Source organism: Mustela lutreola, chromosome 5 (assembly GCF_030435805.1).
Source record: "Mustela lutreola isolate mMusLut2 chromosome 5, mMusLut2.pri, whole genome shotgun sequence".
NCBI classification, from domain to species: Eukaryota; Metazoa; Chordata; class Mammalia; order Carnivora; family Mustelidae; genus Mustela; species Mustela lutreola.
Window position 1 is genome coordinate 113738559 of NC_081294.1, and position 22371 is coordinate 113760929.

The window sequence follows — 22371 nt, forward strand, 5'->3', positions numbered from 1 at the left end:
CTAGTATCAGAAATGAAAGGTGTCATCACTACAGACCCTGTGGACATTAAAAGACTAATAAAGGAGCACTATGAATAACTCTGCCCACAGATTTTATTTTACTTTTTAGAGATTTTATTTATCTGAGAGAGAAAGAGCATACACATACACATACAGCAGAGGAATGGGCAGAAGGAGAGGCAGAAACAAAATCCCGGCTGAGCAGGGAGCCCAACTTGGGGTTCAATCACTGGACCTCAAGATCATGACCTAAGCCAAAGGCACTCTCTCTCTCTCTCAAATAAATAAATAAATAAAACCTCTTAAAATAAATAAGTATGGGGTGCCTGGGTGGCTCAGTCATTAAGCTTCTGCCTTTGGCTCAGGTCATGATCCCAGAGTCTTGGGATCCAGCCCTGCATCAGGCTCCCTGCTCTGCAGAAAGCCTGCTTCTCCCTCTCCTGCTCCCCCTGCTTGTGTTCCCTCTCTCACTATCTCTCTCTCTGTCAAATAAGTAAATAAAATCTTTACAAAGAAAATAAATAAGTAAAATCAAGGTGTCCCAAGGCTTCACTCTCCATTCTGGAGTAGTATTTAAGACAGTACTGAAATACATGCCCAAACAGATCTACAAAGATCCCAAAGATTCCTACATAATGTATTTTTAAAAAAGAAAGTAAAGAAAAGATGACAAAACAAAAGAAATTTGAAAAATCAAAAGCCGGAGGGGGAAGGGGAGGTGGATCCTGGTGGCTCAGTCAGTTAGGCATCTGCCTTCCGCTCAGGTCACAATCACAGGGTCCTGGGATGGAGCCCCACATTAGGCTCCTTGCTCACCAGGGAGCCTACTTCTACCTCTCCCTCTGCCTAAGGCTCCCACTGCTTGTGCTTTCTCTCTGTCAAATAAATAAAATCTTAAAGAAAAATCAAAAGGATAAAGAAAATTGTGAAAATCAGGCTACATTTTATTTAATCAGAAACATATACCTATTCTGAAAAATGTCCTGAAGTCAGAGAATCAGAAATGTGAGAGTCAGTAGGTGTTTTAATCCCCATTGCTCTTATGCAGGAGGAAACTGGAACTCTTACCAAGTTGAGTGATTCTGTCAAATTCATGTAACTAAGAAAGGGCAGAATCTGGATCTTCTGAGTTCAAGTACTACATGCTTTGCATATCATTAGGCCCAAGCACTGCAAAGGTTCTTAATTTAACCAAGCTGTATTCAAAATAAATTCAACCCCTCACTTCATTTAATGGTTAAACACTTTTCTTTGAGGTATTCCAAGCACTGACCAAACATGCATAAACAGATATCATCAATTTCATGACTGGGAACACTAAAGTGGAGTTAATACAGAAATGTGAGCAATACCAGAACGGAATCAACTACTGGGCTGGTAGCTGGTGACATTCTCCAGATGACATTCTCTTAAGTGACATTTTGAGAAAGAGCATGAGTTTACCTTAACCTAAAACAAAATTATAATTTTGAGATGGCAGGAATGGGTTCTTCTAGTATTACAGAATATTGGAACAAATTCACACTGAGCTTCTTTGTGACTATCTTAAGGATTTTTATTATACTTTTTAACTTTTCAGACCAAGAAGTAAAAAATTGAGCTTCAATTTAGGAAGTGGAGATCTGAGTTTCAGTCCAGACTATGCCAAACTATTGTTACCTTAGATAAACCAATGCTTATTTCTACACCTCAGATTCTTCTTTATGTAAAATTAGGGAAGTTTGCAGGGGGTGGAGGTGGTTAAGCTAATTGTTTTCTTTCCCTCCTTCTCATTCTACTATTCTGTATCTTTTTTTTTTTTTAAGATTTATTTATTTATTTGACAGAGAGAAATCACAAGTAGGCAGAGAGGCAGGCAGAGAGAGAGAGGAGGAAGCAGGCTCCCTGCTGAGCAGAGAGCCCGATGCGGGACTCGATCCCAGGACCCTGAGATCATGACCTGAGCCGAAGGCAGCGGCTCAACCCACTGAGCCACCCAGGCGCCCATACTATTCTGTATCTTTGTCTAATTTCACTGATACAAAAAGAAAAAAAAAACCCTCTTTATGAATACAAAGCATTAGCTATTCACTGAGGTTAAAGACATACACAGTGCCCAAGATTCAAAGGTTACGTTAGCTGGGAGAGCACACCAGAAACCACATTATTTTGAAGTTCTTTTCTTTCACCTTTTCTAAAAAAATTTATTTATTTATTTATTTATTTATTTATAGAGTTTATTTAATTGACACACAGAGAGAGTAGACAGAGAGGCAGGCAGAGAGAGAGGGGAAGCAGGCTCCCTGCTGAGCAAAGAGCCTGATGCAGGGCTGGATCCCAGGACTGTGAGATCATGACCTGAGCAGAACGCAGGGGCTTAACCCACTGAGCCACCCAGGAGCCCTATTTTTATTTATTTATTAGAGAGAGAGAGAGCACAAGCAGAAGGAGAGGCAGAGGCAGAGGGAGAAGCAGGTTCCCCGAAAAGCAGGGGAAGCCCGATATGGGACTTGCAATCCCAGGACTCCGGGATCATGACCTGATTTGAAGGCAGTGGCTTAACCAACTGAGCCACCCAGGCATCTCTTTCACATTGTTTCTAAAAGTTATTCAAAAGTCCAACATCCAACACTATAAGCTGAATAATGTCCTGAAAAAGCATGGTACACTGAGGCTAGATTCCAAGACAGAATGCCCTCTGGATGAAAATTTGAAATATTTTATATAGGCAAATAATTAACAGTGTTGAACTTAACCAGAGGCCTGGGATCTTGGAAAACACCAAAGGTTAATACCCACCCCCATACCCCCATGCCCTTTTGTGTTCTGGAAAGGGCTTAATGCAAAGAAACACTGGTCCCCACAGGACTTAGGTAAGACTCAAAGATGCCCTCACTTGTGTACCTATGACAAAGTCAGAGACAAAGCCCGCAAATTCCCATTTTTTTGTTTCATAAATGACTGGATGAATGACATGTCCCCATAGATTAACCGGAACAAAATATTTGTTACTCAAATTCTGGTTAAGATCCTCTTTCCTGAGGTTCCTGAACTTTGGCCCACCCTCAATCTGAAGCAGCAAAAACTTCTCTGGCCTGAGGATAAAACAATCTGATCTACTGTTAAATGGTACTTCCGTTTCATCTCACTTCCCCACACTAGGTTCTTTCTAGGATTGCTTTACTCCTCCCTAATAAAGAGAAAAACCTTTTTGCCAAATCTTCGAGACTCTTGCTATCTTACGGTTAGGGCATTCTTCCTAGTTCCCCAAGCCCTTGCGATATTCCTTTCCAATAAAATCTCTCCTTACTAAGTCTGAATTTTTCATTTGACACCCTTCCCAATTTCAAATGGGCTGAGTATGAAAGATAAGCTGACTTTCCTTTTCTCTTAGTGACAAGTGTGGATCTTCTACAAAAGAATCCGTTGTGTGCACCCGGAAATGCTAAAGGGATTTCTAAGATCTTAAGTTCTTGGCTACTACCAGGCTGCTAAGAAAAAGGGAGGGGCGGAAATGATCAACCCAGCAAGGTCAACTCTGAGACCACCTGGCGCCACACGCCGTACACAGTGAAAGGGCCACGAACATTCTGGCTACGTATTCCACATTCCTGGGCAGATTTCACGGTTGGGTAGGGCAGATGCCTCTTCCTCAGGGGCCCAGGAACTCCGGGACAGGTAGGGAGTCCTGCCCCGCGGTTCATCCCATTGCTCTCGCCCGCTCCATCCTCAGTTAGGCACCCGACTGGTTACCTTCACAGGGCTAACCTCCTGGCCCCTAGCTTCCCACTGTTACTCCAGCCTTCACAGAAAGACTCACCATGGCGCCAAGGACAGGTCGTGGGCCGGACGCCCTGGAGTCCCCGGGGCCGTCCTGGACCTTCCCTCCCCAACCTGCAGCCAGGAGCCTCTTAAACAACGCGAGGGAAAGAGTTTTCCGGCTCTGACGGAAGTTCTGCCCGCGCGGGACAGGAAGTTCCTCCCCTCTCTTGAACGCTGGCGACCCCACGCCACGCAGAGGTGAGGATACGCAGGACGTCCTCTAATGCCACTTCCGTGGGTGCTAGGTTAGAAGCTGGGGGCGGTGTTGACCTTGAGAGCGCGCGAGGGAGGCGCAGGCGCAGCTCAGGTAGGTGGGCGGGTGGCGGGCGCGCGGTTGCGGCGCCAGTGAGGATCCTGAGGTAGGTTGGGTGGTTCGGGCCCGAGCGCGTTCTCGCCCTTGGGAGGTGATGGAAGGGCAGGTTGATGAACCGGCTGGGAGCCGACCCGAGAGGATTTAGTGAGGGAGAAAAACCACAGGCCGTGCTCGTGCTGGGACGACAGTGGTTTCTTCAGCGGAGCCACTCCCTTTTTACCTTTTCCTTTTCCAGGCTGACCGTCGTCGGAGACTTTCCGGATCTCCACAGACCTCTCTGTCCCTCTGTCGTCTCCTTCACCTGCTTTAGTGCGTCCTGCAGCCCTCCCCTTACGGCAGTGGAGTTTGATCCTGAGACGTTTCTTCACCGTTCACATATACCAGTGGAAGCCAGAAGAACATCTACCAAGACCAGAGTAACCAGAGAGAGAATTCTGCCTATTTTAAAATACCTTCCAATATGGATGGTTTCCTTTTATTTATAAAGTATATATATATATATATATGCACATACACACATACGCATGGGAGTTTCACTTTTTTAGTGGATGTTGATACACATACACACACACACACACACACACACACACACGAAATTCCCATGTACCTCTTAAATTTGTGTTGTTGTTTTCCCAAGAGTTGTACCCTTCCACTCTGTGCCTTCTTATTTGGCTGTAAGTCACAGTACTGGAAGCAGGGTTGAAGTGGACATACAGAACACCTTTAACCCAGAAATTAGTCTCACAACTTGGGGGCCCTTGCTTAAGACGTTACTGTATCTACAATTTCATTTATAAGATCTCTTTTTGCCACTGTCTAGTTTTGTCATAAAGCTGGAACTGGGGAGCTAAACTAGGACGCTTGACAAGAGGTTAAGAAGTTTGAGCAGGCAGGGGTGGCTATGGATGTTGGTTCACCCTCCTTGTCAAAGTACCTGGAGAGCCTGACGTCCAGTCTATAAATGGTTGGAAGACCCTTGGAATCACTTCTTAGCCATCCAGAAGCAGCATGCACAGGGCAATTGCTTTGTATTAAAAAGGGGGGCTAGAGACTGAGTTATGAATTGTTTTTACTTTGAATTCTCCTTTGGGGGGAGATGAATAATGTGGCGGACAAGATAGAAGAATTGTAAGTACTAACATTGAAAACAGCTGGAGGTGGGATTGGGGCTGGGAAATAGTTTGTGAAACAGACCTGCTGAGAATCAATCCAGAACTTCCCTGAGGGTTCTACCTCTGCTGTATAGGGACAACGTTGTAAATAGACATGCCCCAGGGCATCTGCAGATGCTAAGTGTGGTAGAGAGGATTAGAGTCCTTCTGCTTGTGTATCTGTGGGAAGCAGCTGCTATCCTTGAGGAAGAAAAGGTGAAGAAGGAAACTGGCTATCAGTCTGTCAGTGACAACGCATTCTGTGAAGTCTTACTCTTTCATTTCTGACACTTTGGTTCTTACATCCGTCCTAAACCTGGCAGCCTCATTGAGGTTCACAAAGCATCTCCTTCTATGTGACAGTAAGACTGGAATTATTATCAGGATGGAATCTATTCCTGCCAGAGTAAAACCATGAAAGGAAATCACAGTCAGTATTCGTTATCTGCTTATCATTTTTAATAGATCATGGGGTTCTGTGTTCCTTATTAGGTATTTGATAAGTTGATAAATAACCCTTGGTTAATATCCTTTAATATTCCAGTTTCTGTTACAAGGTGAAAAAATCTGTTACAAGGAACATTTTTTAAAGATTAAAATGCATACCATATATGTTTAAAGGCAGCACCTCCCAGTCTTTTTTATCCCACAGAATAATTATAATGTTTTGTATTGTTTACATATATTGAAGTTGAGGGATTTACCTATTTTCATTCCTTAAAGTAGATGAGTCTTAAGAGATTCAAAGAAAGGAGAAAATTATGAAAGGGAATAAAATATGTGCACAATGGAGATTAGCAAGAAATTAAGTAGTCTTGCAAGGGAATCAGAAGTCCAATCTTTGATAACTTTGATAAAAGTGCTAGTTGCTTATTAGGGCTTTGTTTTGAGTTGCAGTTTCCTAAGTGAGAACTGTTATCAAATACTTAAGAACACCAGCAAAAAGTCCTGCTTCAACACCCACACTGACCTGGAACACTTTCAACCATTAACACCTATCACTGTTTCAAAGGCCAGTTCTATATTCTTTGCAAAATCTTTTCCTGATAAACTTCCCTTCTGAGAACTTTCTATTACTTTTGCTTTTCTTTAATAAATATGATTATTATGTGCTTATATGGCCTTTGTAATTTTGCAAACATATATTATTTTCCTAACTGGACACAAATGCCTATAAAGTGGAACCTTCTTTTTGCGTTTGCGTTGAACACCTCCTTTCCCTAAGAAATACCATTTAAATAAATGTTGTGGACAAAATCACTTCAGTTACATTGCTCTTAAAATGTTTTATGGACAAAAACGTTAGTTATAGCAATACTTATAATGGTAAAAAATTAGAAACAATTATTAGCAATTAGAGATTGGTCAAATTCTATCATGTATACTTATTGAAATATTACTTAGCTACTTTTAAAAGTAATTAGTCTTTCTAACGGGAAAAGTTTATTTTCCAACTTAAAAGAGCAGGCTACAAAATTGTAAGCAGTGTGATTGCTTTGATGTGGGAAAAAGAAAAATCCTAGACATAAAGAGTAAAAAAGGAAGTAACCAAATATATCAATCACCACTCCTAGAATTACCTTCTAAACCTTCCCATAAAGGGGTAATTTAAAATTTTTATTTTATTTAACAATGGATGAAAGGAGCTTCTTTTCTTTCTTTCCCAAAATTATGCTTTGTAACCTCCCTTTAATTCTCATTTTCCTAATTTGGGAATAACAAAACAGATAAAGCTCTTCAGAAGTACGTTGCAACCTCTAATTTTTTTTTAAGATTTTATTTATTTATTTGACAGAGAGAGACACAGCGAGAGAGGGAACACAAGCAGGGGGAGTTGGAGAAGGAGGCTTCCCACTGAGCAGGGAGCCCTACTCAGGGCTCAATCCCAGGACCTTGCGATCATGACCTGAACTGAAGGCAGACACTTAACGACTGAGCCCCCCAGGCACCCACAACCTTCTAATTAATTCAGTAGTCTTCCTCTGAAACTTTTATTTATATATTACCATAATTAAAGCTAGGAGCATATCACATACCTAGTTAATTAGAATAACTACTGCAAATTGTACACAAATTATACAATGCACATTTTCAAGGATCACTAACTTACATAAATATGATCCTGGTATCGTTTGATACCTTTGCTACTAGGAAAATTTTTGAACCACCACCAAGAGCAATAAGCAAGCAAAATCATAAGAAAATATCAACTGTTTAAAACCTAAATTAACTTTTTATTCATTAAATATTTATTAATTACCTATTGTGTCCCAGTCACTGTTCTAGACTTGGGGAAATAATGGCAAATAGAACAGACATAGGGATGCATGGGTGGCTCATTGGTTAAGCATCTCCCTTCTGCTCAGCTCATGATCCCAGAGTCCTGGGATGGAGTCCCAAGTTTGGCTCCCTGCTCATTGGGGATCCTGTTTCTTCCCTTGCCCCTCCTGCTCCCTTGCTCATGCTTGCAGAGGGGACCATAATGCAAAACCGTAAGGCTTGAACTAATTTGGAATATTTCAAGAACCAAAGAAGCCTACCTGTTTGGAGCATGGTGACTAAGAAAAGAATAAGTTTAGCGGGGTATGAAAGAGCTAAGTTATATTAGCACTGAAAACCAGGAAAGGATTTGGATTTTATTCTGAGTGTGATGAAAAAGTCATTTTAACCTGAGGAGTGGGATAAAACAATATATTTTTTTTAAATCTACTTTGATAATATTTTTAATTGAAGTATTTAATCCACTTACATATAACAGTTACTAATATGACTAGATTTGAATCTATTAAGATATGATTTGCTCTTTATTTGTCCTATCTCTCCTAGGTTGATTTTGCCCTTTTTTCCATTCTTTTAGATTAATTTTTACCTATTCTATTTCTCCCAGCTTGAGAGCTAAATATCATTTTAGTAGTTTGTATTGAACCTCTTCCTGGATGATATAACAACCTGAAAACACATCAACTTCATTTACTACCCCACCTCATGTTATATACATAGTGTATACTTAATCTCTTACTTAATGTCTTAAATTCCTCAAGGCATCATTTTTCTACAAGTACTGTGCATTTATATTTACTCAACCATTTACCATTGTCTCTTGTGCTTTATGACTCCTTGAGTTTCTGAGCTTCTTCCTGGGGTCTTATTTCTTCTTCCTGAAGAACATACTTCATTATTTCTTTTTGTAATGTCTGCTGATGATAAATTCAGTTTTTGTATCCTGAAACTACTTATTTTACCCTTGTTTTCAAAGAACATTTTTACTGAATTATGATATAACTAAATGTTTTAGGTTTTCTTGGTTTTCTTTTTGAGGTTTGTAATGTTTGTTGAATCTGGGATATGATGTTCTTATTCTGTTTTGGAAAATTCCCAGCTCTTAGGTACTGCTTCTCCCCCATTCTTCTCCCTTCTCCTTTCCTTCTGGTACTCCACTTAAATGTATGTTAGATCATTTCACATTATCCCTTATGTATCCATTCATTTGTTCCTCATGGTTCATTCTGGATAATTCTTACCTTTTTTTGAGTTCACTGTTTCCCTTTGAATAGTCTCTAAACTACTATTAAACCTATCTGTTGATTCATTTATTTCAGTTACTACTTTTTTGGTTGTTGTCAGTTTGGGCATTTCTGTTGGTTTCCATTTTATGGCTTCCAGTTGTCTAGCAGTTATCTGTCTCAATCTGATCTTTTATTTTCTCAAACACATTAAGCATAATTATTTTAAAACTTCTGTATATTAACTATAGGGTCTGCTACTATATGAAGCTCCTTTGTTTCTTGTTGTGATTGTTTATAATATTGTCTCATCTAGTTATATGTTCCATATTTTTTTTAAGTTTAATTATTTAAGTAATCTCTATACCCAACATGGGTCTCAGACTTATGACCCCAAGAACAAGAATCACATGCTCTTCTGATTGAGTGAGCCAGGTGCCTCTGTTGTTCAGTTATGTTGTTATTATTGATTGAATACTAGAACTAGTATGGGAAGAAATTATACTTTTAGGTCTAAAATTATATTTTCTGCAGAAAGGATTTATGTTTCTTGGCAGAAGTTTTGGGCACTAGTAAGCTAAAATCAATTTAATCAAGTTAGTGATTGAGATGATTGGACTCTGAGCAGGTCTACTTCTAGTTCATACTTTTTGCCAGGGTATAGATCTTTGGGGTCTCAACCTGAAGCCTGTAGAGTTTAGCAGAGCAGGTCCTGAACTACAATTTCTGTCTTAGTAACTCCATGATTTAGACAGAAGCTCTATTCAGGTTTCTTGATCATCTTCTCAGGAATCAGCAGATACCTCAGAGGAAAAGCTATCATGAATGTTGGATTCAACAACTCTTTTTTTCTTCTAGATTTACCCCTGTTTCATTAGCTCTCTAATGCTGTCAAATGTTTGTTTTATATTTTGTCCAGCTTTTCTAGTTGTTTACAGAAGAAGGACTATTCTAAATTACCAAGTACATCGTTACAAAAAATAGAAATAAAAAAATATTTTAAGTGCACATGAACTATTTATGACATTTAATCATAAAAGAATTGTTTAAACTTTAAAAGAATTGGGGCCACCTGCGTGGCTCAGTCGTATCTGCCTTTGGCTCAGGTCCTGATTTCAGGGTTCTGGAATCAAGCCCTGCATCAGACTCCCTGCTCTACGGGAAGCCTGCTTCTCCCTCTCCCACACCCTATGCTTCTGTTCCCTCTCTCTCTGTGTCTCTCTCTTCCAAATAAATAAAATCTTAAAAAAAAAAAAAAAGTAAGGGGTGCCTGGGTGGCTCAGTGGGTTAAGCCCCTGCTTTCAGCTCAGGTCATAATCTCAGGGTCCTGGGATCGAGCCCCATGTTGGGCTGTCTGCTCAGCGGGAAGCCTGCTTCTCCCTCTCTCTGCCTGCCTCTCTGTTGACTTGTGATCTCTCTGTCAAATGAATAAGTAAAATCTTTAAAAAAAAAATTAAAACAATTGGTATTATTAGATCACATTTTCTAAACACAGTATAACTAATTTTGCAGAAATCTAAAAAAACTCATATATTTGGAAAATAAATTCATTCTCATATATGCTGGATCAAATTAAAATAGAATTCTTAATGAAAAATAGAAAATGCATATTCAGAACTGGACAATGACAGAAATACTACAAACTAACACCTACAGAATAGCTAAAACAGTACTTATAAGGAAATTGAAAACTTCAAATATTAAATTAAGGAAGACTGAAAATTCTAGATCTGATAATCTGTCCTAAACCTGAGGGATTAGGAAAAGGGTAATGGAGATTAAATCAATGAATAAAACAAAAAAGCAAATATTCAATACAGAGAGGCAAAAAGTCAGAAGTTTTACCTTTTTAAAAACTATTTATTTATTTATTTATTTATTTTTAAATTTTTTTATTTGACAGACAGAGATCACAAGTAGGCAGAGAGGCAGGCAGAGAGAGAGAGGGGGAGGGAAGCAGGCTCCCCGCTGAGCAGAGAGCCCGAGGTGAGGCTCGATCCCAGGACCCTGGGATCATGACCTGAGCTGAAGGCAGAGGTTTTAGCCCACTGCGCCACCCAGGTGCCCCGAAGTTTTACCTTTTAATAATAATATTGATAAATTTTCCACAAGATGACCCAAGAAAGAAAGCAGACACAAAGAATATTAGAAATGAAAATGGGGACATTATTACAAATTCTGTCGAGATTGAGATGTCATGAACAATTTTATTACAACAAATGGGAAAATATAATTGAACTAGAGGGTTTCCAGAAAAATGTAGTATTTCAAAAATTATTTAAGAAGAAATAGAAAATATGAATGGTCTGATTACTATGTAAGAGACTGAATCAGTAGAAATTTTGCAAAAAGAAAACATTGCCCAGAAAAAGACTTTGAAAAAATTAACATAGCCATGGATAAAACCTTTTGCCAAATTAGAATAAAAACTACAACCAACATATTTAACTGAAATTTTTGGAACAGTCCCTTAGAATCAGGAACAAGTACCATATTGGAGATTCCAGCCAACATTGTATGACAGTAAAAACAAAAAGATAAAAAGATTGAAAATGAAGAAACACTTTACTGATAAATTTTAAAATAAGACTTTATAATGATTCTGGATATAATGTTAATATTCAAAAGTGAATTGCATTTCTCTTCAGCAGAGTGAACTATTAGAAAATGATTTTTTAAACGATACCATTTACCATGTTATTTTGAAAACATGAATTACATAGGAGTAAGTTTATGATTTTAAATCTTTTTCCTTCAAGGGAAAAAAACCCCCACAAAACATTAAAAGACATCAAAGAATGTCTAATAAGAAAAATATACCATGTTCAAGGATTTAGACACTCTAGAGTTAAGACAACAAATTTCCCCTACAATGAAAGCAATTGCATTCAAAATCCCAGCTGAGTTTTTCCAGAAACTTGACAAGCGAATTCTGAAGTTTCTATGAAAGCACAAAGGATCAAGAATTTCGAGGTACTCCAGAAGCAGATTTAAGATGGAAAGAGTTAACTTGTCAGATACTAAGAATTACAAAATTATACTAGTTAGGTATTCATAATAGCCAAAAGGTGGAAATGACACAAATGTCTATCAGCTTACCAAAAGATAAACAAAATGTGGTATATCCATACAGTGGAATATTATTTGGCTATAGAAAAGAAATGAAGTAGTGATACTTGCTATAACATGGATGAAGTTTGCAAATAGTATCCTAAATGAAAGAAGCCAATCACAGAAGACCATATTATATGATTCCATTCATATAACCTTTCTGTAATAGGAAATCTATAGAGACAGTATACTAGTAATTGCTTAGGGATGGTGAGATTTAGGGAGATGGGAGCACAGGGTAGTAATAGCTAAAGGAAATGAGATTGCTTTTTGAGGTGATGAAAATGTTCTAAAATTAACTATGGCAATTGTTGCTTATATCAGTGAATATCCTAAAAAACATCCCATCTTAACACTTTAAATGGGTGAGCTATATGGTATGTGAATTACATCTCAATAAATTTGTTGAAACTACAGTAATAAGGATAGTATGATATTGTCTTAGGGATGGAAAAAATGATTTATACTGGAATACAACTCTATAAAGAGATGTACTCTTATAAGGAACCTTGGTTTAAGACAGAAATGGCATTGCAGGCCAGCAGGAAAAGCAAGAGCAATTCAATAAATGGTACCGGATATTCTATGTGGAAGAAAATGAAATTGGAGCTCCCTATTTTAACACCATGCAGAAAAATCAGTTCAAGGTGAATTAAAATTTAAATGTGAAAGGAAAACCCATTAAACCTTCAAAAGATAAGATAGCAAGATTATCTTTATGGTCTTATGGTAGGGAAATGCTAACTCAATAAAGAAAAAAGAATTATATTCAAATGTATTAAAAACCCATGTTTAAAGGACACGAAAAGCTCTTGGAGTAGCAGTTGATTTCAGTTAGGTACAGGAAATGTAGAAGATGAGCCTGGAACATTTTGTTTTGCAAGATAGCAAGTAAGTTGTCCTAGAATCATGTCAAATGGATTCAGGAGATTACTGAGAGTCATCCCACTGCCCAAAGGTAGGCCAACTTTACTGTCAGTCAGGACATACAGGTTTATAGAAATTCTGATATCTCCCTGAGCACAGGAACATACAAAAGCAGCGTATTGGAACATATCAGATTATCAGTGGTGTTTAAATCCATTAGTTTATAATAATAGTAAGACTAACAAAAATCATCTACTTGGTCAACACTGGGGGATGCTCTGGAATCAACTCATTATTTTGAAAACCAATAAAAAAGTATATATTATAAAATTAATCAAGCATTTGTCCTGCCTTTTTAATGTGCACTGTACTACAGGTAACCAAATAATAAACGAGGTTAAGTTTCTCTAAATACATGTATAATGAAAATAGAAGGATAGAATTAGAAAGTTGCCATTTTGAGATTCCTAGTGAATAAATAAATTTATTCATAGTACATCAACAGCTACTAACATGATGGACAAGGAAGCTTTTCTATGCCTCTGAATGGAAAAACACATCATCACTTACTAAAAAGTCTTGACAAAAAAATTGAACCCAGTTCTGAAAAATACAGAGACCATGTTAAACACCAGGAAAATTCAATCTATGGAAAATCATGGGACAAATTAACTTTAACAAATATGTTGCCAGAGAGGGAGGATAGAGAAAGTGATAGATTAAAAGAGACTTATTTAAAAGACAAATAGGGGTGCCTGGGTAACTCAGTTAGTTGAGCCACCGACTTTTGGTTTCAGCTCAAGTTGTGGTCTCAGGGTTGTTAGACTGAACCCCACTTCAGGCTCTGCACTCATTGAGGAGTCTGCATGAGACTCTCTCTCTTCTTCTGCCCCTCCCCAATTGTCCGCACACATGTGCTCTCTCTCTTTCTCAAATAAATAAATCTTTTTAAAAAATAAATAAATAAAAGACATATAAAGTGGTGCCTGATTGGCTTAGTCAGGATAGCACATGACTCTTCAATCTCAGAGTCATGAGTCAAGCCCCATTTTGGGTGTGGAGCATAATTAAAAGTAAAATAAAAGAAAAAAATAAAAGACATATAAAGTGGGGCACTTGGCTGGGTCAGTTGGTAGAGCATATGACTTTTGATCTCAGGGTCATGAGTTTAGGCACCATGTTGGGCACAGAGCTTACTTAAATTAATTAATTAAAAATAAAATAACACATATAAAGCAATATGTGAACTTCCATTAGTTATCTACTGCTATACAACAAATAATCCCAAAACTTAATAGCTTAAAACTGAAAATACTTCTCTCATAGTTTCTAAGGGTCAGGAATCCAGAAATGGCTTAGCTAGGTATTCTGGCCCAGAGTTTCTCCTGTGTTTGCCGTCAAGCTGTCGGCTGAGCTGCAGTCTTCTGAAGGCTTGACTGGTGATAGATCCACTTCCAAGATGGCTCACTCACAGGGTTGCCTAAGTGTCTTCACAACATGGCACCTGGCTTTTCCCAGACCAAGTGACTGAGAAAAGGACAGAGGAAGACAAAGCCATCAAAATGATATCCCATTACTTCTCCTTAATTCCACAGATGATTCCTGATGCAATGTGGAGGGAAACTACCACAATCTGGGCTCCAAAGATTCATTCTTCCAATATTCAAAATATACTCATCCTATCTCAAAACCCCTTAAAACTCTCAACCCATTATAGCTCTAATTCAAATCTTAGAAATATAAATCAAGTTCAGGTGTGGATTAGGTTTTTCATGTATAATTCCTTAAGCAAAGCTCCTTAAATGGAGTTCCTCTTGCTCTGAAGACCTGTAAACTAAAGACACAATATCTGTCTCCACATATGTAATGGAAAATGGGTAGGATAACTACTCTCCTATACTATAGACATATGTATTCAAAAGGAGGGAAATGAGCACACAGGTTGACAGAAATTACTAAATCCACCTGGCAACAGGCTGGGAGTTCCTTGATAAAGACTCAAGACCTGAGAGTAATTTTCCACGACTCTTCACTCTGCCTTCTGGTCTTTTGGATCCACACACTGAGTTATTCTTCGGTGTCCATGTTTATAACTCTATAGTAGTCTTTCTTTTTTTTTTTTATTTAATTTTTTTCCAGTGTCCCAAAATTCACTGTTTATGCACCACACCAACTGCTTCATGCAATACATGCCCTCCACAACACCCACTGCTTGCTTTTTGCCTATAGAAAATTGGATGTCCGAAAACCTCATTTCATTTGATACTCTGTTCCTTCCAGTACAGGCTGGAAAACAGCCTGGTAATATAATTCTCTTTAAAATGTCTCTTTTTAAAAAAGTATATTCTTGGGGTGCCTGGGTTGCTCAGTGGTTAAAGCCTCTGCCTTCGGCTCAGGTCATGATCCTGGGGTCCTGGGATCGAGCCTCACATCGGGCTCTCTGCTCAGCAGGGAGCCTGCCTCCTCCTCCTCTCTCTCTCTGCCTGCCTCTCTGCCTACTTGTGATCTGTCTGTCAAATAAATAAAAATCTTTAAAAAAAAAAAGTATATATATTTTTTAAAGATTTTATTTATTTATTATTTGAGAGAGACAGAGAAAGAGAGAGAGAGAGAGAGCATGAGAGGAGAGAGGTCAATGGGAGAAGCAGACTCCTTGTTAAGCAGGGAGCCTGATGTGGGACTCGAGCCCAGGATCATGACCCGAGTCGAAGGCAGTCGCTTAACCAACTGAGCCACCCACACGCCCGAAAAAAGTATATTCTGCTATTATAATTCTCTTATAAACTTTGTGGGTTTCCTGTGAATTCTAGTTGAGTTCATGTGAATTCTAGTTGAGTTCATGCCATTAGACAAAGCAACAGCCATACTTCTCTTCCATTTAAACCCTCCTCTACCTTGGGAAGATGCACCACACCCTTGAATTTAGAAGTCCCGTAATTTGATTGAGAGGTTCTGGGAGGCACACCCTTTTTGTCTGTATGAAATTATTCTGAGGTGCCATGTTAGATTTTTCTGAGGTCTAAAGGGATTTACTAACTACACCCTTAACTTCATATTATCCTGTTAGTCCCTGGATTTCTTCTTTGTTCAGAGCCATTTTCTAATTTTAACATCATTCATCACCTGGAGAGTTGGGAATCTTCAACTCTGCAAGTTCTGGCTCCTTGTTTACCAGTCCTTCCTTTAACTTATCTCCTGCCTCTCATTTTTACAGTAGGCAGCGAGAAGAAACCAGGTGACATCTTTAACATTCTGGTTGGAAATTAGGAGTATTTTCTATCTTATATATAACTTCAGCTGACAAATTTGCTAAACTTTTTGCCACCTTCCTCCAATTTTCAATAACACTTTTCTACTAATCTGACAAGACCTCATCTGCCACCTCCTCATAGTTATCAAGCATCTATAAACAAATTTCTTCAAGGCTTTTCAAGCTTTCACTAATACCGTCCTCCAAGTCCTTCCACTTTTCTGCCGACTGCCACTTTCAAAGACACTCTTCCATTTTATATATTTGTTATGGCAGTACCCCATTTCCAGATACCAAAATCTTTACTAACTTTTTGTTTTATAAAAACGACCTCAGGGACGCCTGGGTGGCTCAGTTGGTTAAGCAGCTGCCTTCAGCTCAGGTCATGATCCCAGCGTCCTGGAATCGAGTCCCACATCAGGCTCCTTGCTCAGCAGGGAGCCTGCTTCTCCCTCTGCCTCTGCTTGCCATTCTGTCTGCCTGTGCTTGCTCTCTCCCCCCCTCTCTCTCTGATAAATAAATAAAATCTTTAAAAAAAAAAAAAAACGACCTCAAAACTCAATATTTAAAGCAACAGAGACATTTCCTATTTCATGCAGTGCCTGAGGGTCAGAAATCCAGAAGCTGCTTAGCTGAATGGTTCTAGCTCAGGGTGTCTTGTGAAGTACCGATCAAGCTGTCAGCTGGCTACAATCATCTGATGGTTTAACTGGTGCTAGAGGATTCCCTTCCAAGATGGCTTACTCCTGGGGCTATTGCCAAGATTCCTTATTGGCTGCTGGGCATAATACTTTAGTTCCTCAGCACACCAAAGAGCTGTCTGGCTTCCCCTAATGCAAGTTATTCAAGAGAGAGGGGCAGAGGCTACTATAGCTTTTATATCTCTTTTGATCTAGCCTCAAAAGTGACATACCATCAAACAGATAGGTGACCAACTTGATCACACATACAAACCAAGATACTCTGTGAGAGGGAATTATGCAAGGGTGTGAATACTAGGGAGTAGGAGTCACTGGGTGCCACTTTGGAACCTACTTACCACAGAATTTTGTCTGGATCATTATTCAAGCATACTTCAAAAAAAATTGAAGTATGATGTGATAGGGACACCCTGGGTGGTTCAGTTGTTAAGTGTCTGTCTTTGGCTCAGGTCATGATCCCAGGGTCCTGGGATTGAGCCCCGCATCAGGCTCTTTGCTCAGTGGGGAGCCTGCTTCTCCCTCTCCCACTCCTCCTACTTGTGGTGTCCCCTCTCTCACTGTATTTCTGTCAAATAAATAAAATCTTTAAAAATAAAGTTTTGTGATAATTAGAAATTTGAATGCTTACTGAATATTTGATGATATTATGTATTTATAAATTATTTATTATGTTCTAATAATAATTTTAAAGCCCCTTTATCTTTTAAAGATATATGTTAAAACATGTAGAGATATAATGATATAATGTATGCGATATACTTTAAAATAATAAGAAATGGTGAAAGTTGGTGGTTGCATAAATGAAGTAAAATTGGCTATGAGTTGATAATAGTTGATATAGGTAAATGGGAACTCATGATTCTATTCTGTATACTTTTATATATGTTTTAATATATATAATATATAATATAAATAGAATAGAATATATAAATAGAATATATAATATATAAACAGAAAAGAATATTTATAAATAGAATATATAAATAGAATAAATATCATATATAAATAGAATAGAATATATAATAGAATATATATATAGAATAGAGTATATAATATATATAAATAGAATATATAGATATATAAATATATAATATAAATAGAATATATAATATATAAATAGAATATATATTATATAATATATATAAATAGAATATATAATAATTTCCTGCAATAAAAAGCAAAAAAAAAAAAAAACACCATAAGGAAAGTAGAAGACAGGCCATAAACTGGAAGAAAATCATTACAACCCTTATTACTAAAAAAAAAGATTAGCATTCATATTGTGTAAAGAACTAGTACAATTTAATTTTTAAAAAAAGATAATGCTCTACACCACACCCACTACCCCAAATAGACAATTCATAGATGAGAAAACCTGAAGAAATGCTCAAACACAAGGAAATGCAATTTCACACCTACCACATAAGCAACAATTTAAAAGTGACAATATCCCAGAACACATACTTTGCTATTTAGAGTATAAATTGATATAATCAATTTGGAAAATGATTTATCATTATCTACTAAACTTGAAGAGGTATAACCTCTATGGTCCAGGAGAAGTGTTCCAGTGTATATAAGAAAGAAAATTCTTAATAGTGTTACTTATAACAACAAAAACTAGAAACAGTCCAACTGTCCATCAACAGTAGAATGGTTAAGTACATTGTGTATACTCATACATTAGAATACAACAGTGGAAAAAATGAGTTACAAATCCATGAATATGAATGAATCTAACAATGTTAAGTGAAAAAGGAATTCACAAAAGAATATACAGTAGGATTCCATTTCTCTAAATTAAAGAGCCAATAAAAGTAAACAATTTGTTGTTGAAGAGCACAAGCATAAGATATAAATCTATAAATTAAAGTCAATGAATGATAACCACAAAATCAAAATAGTGATTTTCTCTAGCTATAGAAGGAAGGGAATGGAATAAGGAAGGGCACACAAGAACATGAAAGTAGTGTGATTTTATATTTTGGTTTAGCCAAAACAGTCCTGGCTTACCTATTTTCCTGGTGTTATAACAAATAGCACTGTCACTCTCAAATGTGCTCTGGTTTATATAATAAATTATATGTTCATCCTTTCTAAAGCAACTTTCTTCTTTTTAATCTGGATGGAGGACATACTGATATTCATTGTATCATACTTCCTTATATCACACATATATTTTACAAATGTTCATTTGAAACTAGCCAACTAATATAATTTAAAATTTTAGACAGTGACAGTATAGTGCAAAAAATCTGTATACAGGGTAAATGTATACAGGATTTGAATGAAACCTTACCATCTGGGTGGATATGAAATAAATAATATACTGTGTGCCTGGCATCATGTTTAGGTCTTTGTAGGTATTACTTCATTTTCATAGCAAGACTTTCAGGCAAGTATCATCTCCATCATACACATGAAGACTCTCAGGCACAAAGAGTATATATGACTTAGCCAAAATCATACCGTAAGTGACAGAGCAGAATTTGAACCCAAGCAATGTGAGACCAAACTACCTGCTCTTAACCACAATGCCAGAGTCCACAAAAGACATTCTTTTTTTTTTTTTAAGATTTTATTTATTTGACAGACAGAGATCACAAGTAGGCAGAGAGGCAGGCAGAGAGAGAGGGGGGAAGGAGGCTCCCCGCTGAGCAGAGAGCCCGATGTGGGGCTCAATCCCAGGACCCTGAGATCATGACCTGAGCCAAAGGCAGAGGCCTAAACCACTGAGCCACCCACGTGCTCCCACAAAAGACATTCTTAATCTTTTTTGTTTCATGGCTCCCTTTGGCAGTCTGGTGAAGCTTATAAAGCCCTTTTTAGAGTCTTGTTTTTAAATGTATTATATATGCATAGAATTGTTAATGAAACAAATTATATTAAAATACAGTAATCAAGGTATTCAACAGAAGTGTGCTATATATGTGCTTCTTTATTAATGCATCAATAACAAAATCTAGGAGAGGATCTAATGATGTCTAAAATTTAAAAGTAGTGAACACCAAAAACAAAACAAAACCCAACTACAACGGTAGTAATGTGATGGGAAAATATCTGTGATTTTTATTAGTGAAAAAGTCATCAGTACTTCTGGTACCACTGTAATTGATTATATATGTTACAATAGAAAGAAATGCTAACTTTCACCTAGAGGGTAGCAAAAATTAAGGTATAATATTCTCCCATTGAAATTCATAGCCCTCTATATATTTTACTTCAGAAACGTCATTTTTCCCCACCCCACCATGCACTTTCTGGTTTGGGATTATATTAAAAATGAGATGCACAAAAAGTTAATTAGAAATATTATATGTCTCAACACCCAAAGAACAAATAATCCAATCAAGAAATGGGCCGAGGACATGAACAGACATTTCTGCAAAGAAGACATCCAGATGGCCAACAGACACATGAAAAAGTGCTCCATATCACTCGGCATCAGGGAAATACAAATCAAAACCACAATGAGATATCACCTCACACCAGTCAGAATGGCTAAAATCAACAAGTCAGGAAATGACAGATGCTGGCGAGGATGCGGAGAAAGGGGAACCCTCCTACACTGTTGGTGGGAATGCAAGCTGGTGCAGCCACTCTGGAAAACAGCATGGAGGTTCCTCAAAATGTTGAAAATAGAACTGCCCTATGACCCAGCAATTGCACTACTGGGTATTTACCCTAAAGATACAAACGTAATGATCCAAAGGGGCACGTGCACCCGAATGTTTATAGCAGCAATGTCCACAATAGCCAAACTATGGAAAGAACCTAGATGTCCATCAACAGATGAATGGATCAAGAAGAAGTGGTATATATACACAATGGAATACTATGCAGCCATCAAAAGAAATGAAATCTTGCCATTTGCGACAACATGGATGGAACTAGAGCGTATCATGCTTAGCGAAATAAGTCAAGCAGAGAAAGACAACTATCATATGATCTCCCTGATATGAGGAAGTGGTGATGCAACATGGGGGCTTAGGTGGGTAGAAGAAGAATCAATGAAACAAGATGGAATTGGGAGGGAGACAAACCATAAGTGACTCTTAATCTCACAAAACAAACTGAGAGTTGCTGGGGGGGAGGGGGGTTGGGAGAAGGCGGTGGGATTATGGACACTGGGGAGGGTATGTGCTTTGGTGAGTGCTGTGAAGTGTGTAAACCTGGTGATTCACAGACCTGTACCTCTGGGGATAAAAATATATGTTTTTGTTTTTTTTTAAAGATTTTATTTATTTATTTGTCAGAGAGAGAGCCAGAGAGCACAGGCAGACAGAGTGGAAGGCAGAGTCAGAGAGAGAAGCAGGCTCCCTGCGGAGCAAGGAGCCCGATGTGGGACTCCATCGCAGGACGCTGGGATCATGACCTGAGCCGAAGGCAGCTGCCTAACCAACTGAGCCACCCAGGCGTCCCTAAAAATATATGTTTATAAAAAATAAAAAATTAAAAAAAATTAAAAATAAAAACAAAACAAACAAAAAAAAGAAATATTATATGTATTTCTCCAATGAACATGAGTGAGAGATGAGAAACAGGAATGCATTAGGATAACCAGGTGTTTATGGGAAGCTTGGAACTGCTTTAGAATGCTTTATTTGAGAGGTTTAAAACTGGTTCCAAATATGTACTGTCACGTGTAATTATTTATAAAAGAATTCATTATTGATACCACAGTGCCCAATAGTACACTATTTGTCAATAGCTGTAGCAGCGCACCAATCAAAAAAGAAAATTCAAATACAGGACACCTTTCAAAAGTTTTATGGAGCTAAAAGCAAACATTTGAGAAGTTTTTGATTTGCCTTTCTCATGATTTGATGTCCCAGCAGAGCAACTGGGGAGCCTAATTCTGACCAACAAGGAGGAATTGCCTGGCTAATTGGAAGTGACAGAAACCTTGGGAGAAAGCAACCACATACCAAGGATAATTATAAGAAGGTAACATGGGCCCAAAAGAATAGTGTCAAGGAAACTGAAACCCCCAAATGAGGTGAGACTTGCAAAAAAATGTTAAGAAAGGACAAAGAATGGGCTTTTTAAAATTCTATTCAGAGTCAGAAGATGATCAAGGAAGGGAAAAGCCCACTTGCAGCTTCTGGTATAAGGTTAGAGCTGACAGAGAAAGCAGAACTCCCTAAATATTATTTTGCTTCATTCTCTACAAAAGAAACATGAGAAGAAGGTGGACTTAGTAGAAAGAACTATGTGTGTTTGTGGGGTCAGGCAAATCTGAGTTTAATTCTCTGTGTTATATAAATACAAAGTGTCGAAACAGAGAATTAAATATTCTCTTATATAACCTTATAAAGTATATATAATATATAATATAATATTTATTTTTATAATATATTTTATTTTAATATATTATATTACATTTAATATAATATATATAATATAATATATTTAAAATATATTTATGATATATAAATATTCTCTTATATAATCCTGCATCCCCTTTTCCTCTTTTCCCCTTCATTTTCTATAAAATGGAGACAACCATATTTTTTTCATAGTATTGTTCTGAGTAATGAAGTAACACATTCAAAAGGCTAAGCTAGGCTCACAGTAGTGACAATAAATAGCAACTTATTAATATTCAAGAGTCAGAAAAATATAAGCAGGAAACAGTACTCTTCCCAAATTGGGGAAGAAATTCTTAAAAAGT

General features: G+C 37.7%; 1 protein-coding gene and 1 long non-coding RNA gene across 5 annotated transcripts in view; one reads left to right on the top strand and one right to left on the bottom strand.

The window, feature by feature from the left end:
• Positions 1–3950, bottom strand: part of TMEM161B (transmembrane protein 161B) — a 67942-nt gene extending 63992 nt beyond the window's left edge. For 2 of the 4 annotated variants that reach the window (XM_059175424.1, XM_059175425.1), the window contains exon 1: positions 3800–3950. In XM_059175424.1, the coding sequence (XP_059031407.1) occupies positions 3800–3802 (3 nt within the window). In that variant the 5' untranslated portion in view covers positions 3803–3950. The remainder of the gene's footprint in view (positions 1–3799) is intronic. The other 2 variants (XM_059175429.1, XM_059175431.1) reach the window with 1 other exon arrangement.
• Positions 3951–3999: 49 nt separating this feature from the next.
• Positions 4000–6525, top strand: LOC131832439 (uncharacterized). Its single transcript, XR_009354047.1, has 2 exons — positions 4000–4108; positions 4350–6525. It is a non-coding gene; the product is annotated as an uncharacterized LOC131832439 (long non-coding RNA).
• Positions 6526–22371: the final 15846 nt, after the last annotated feature.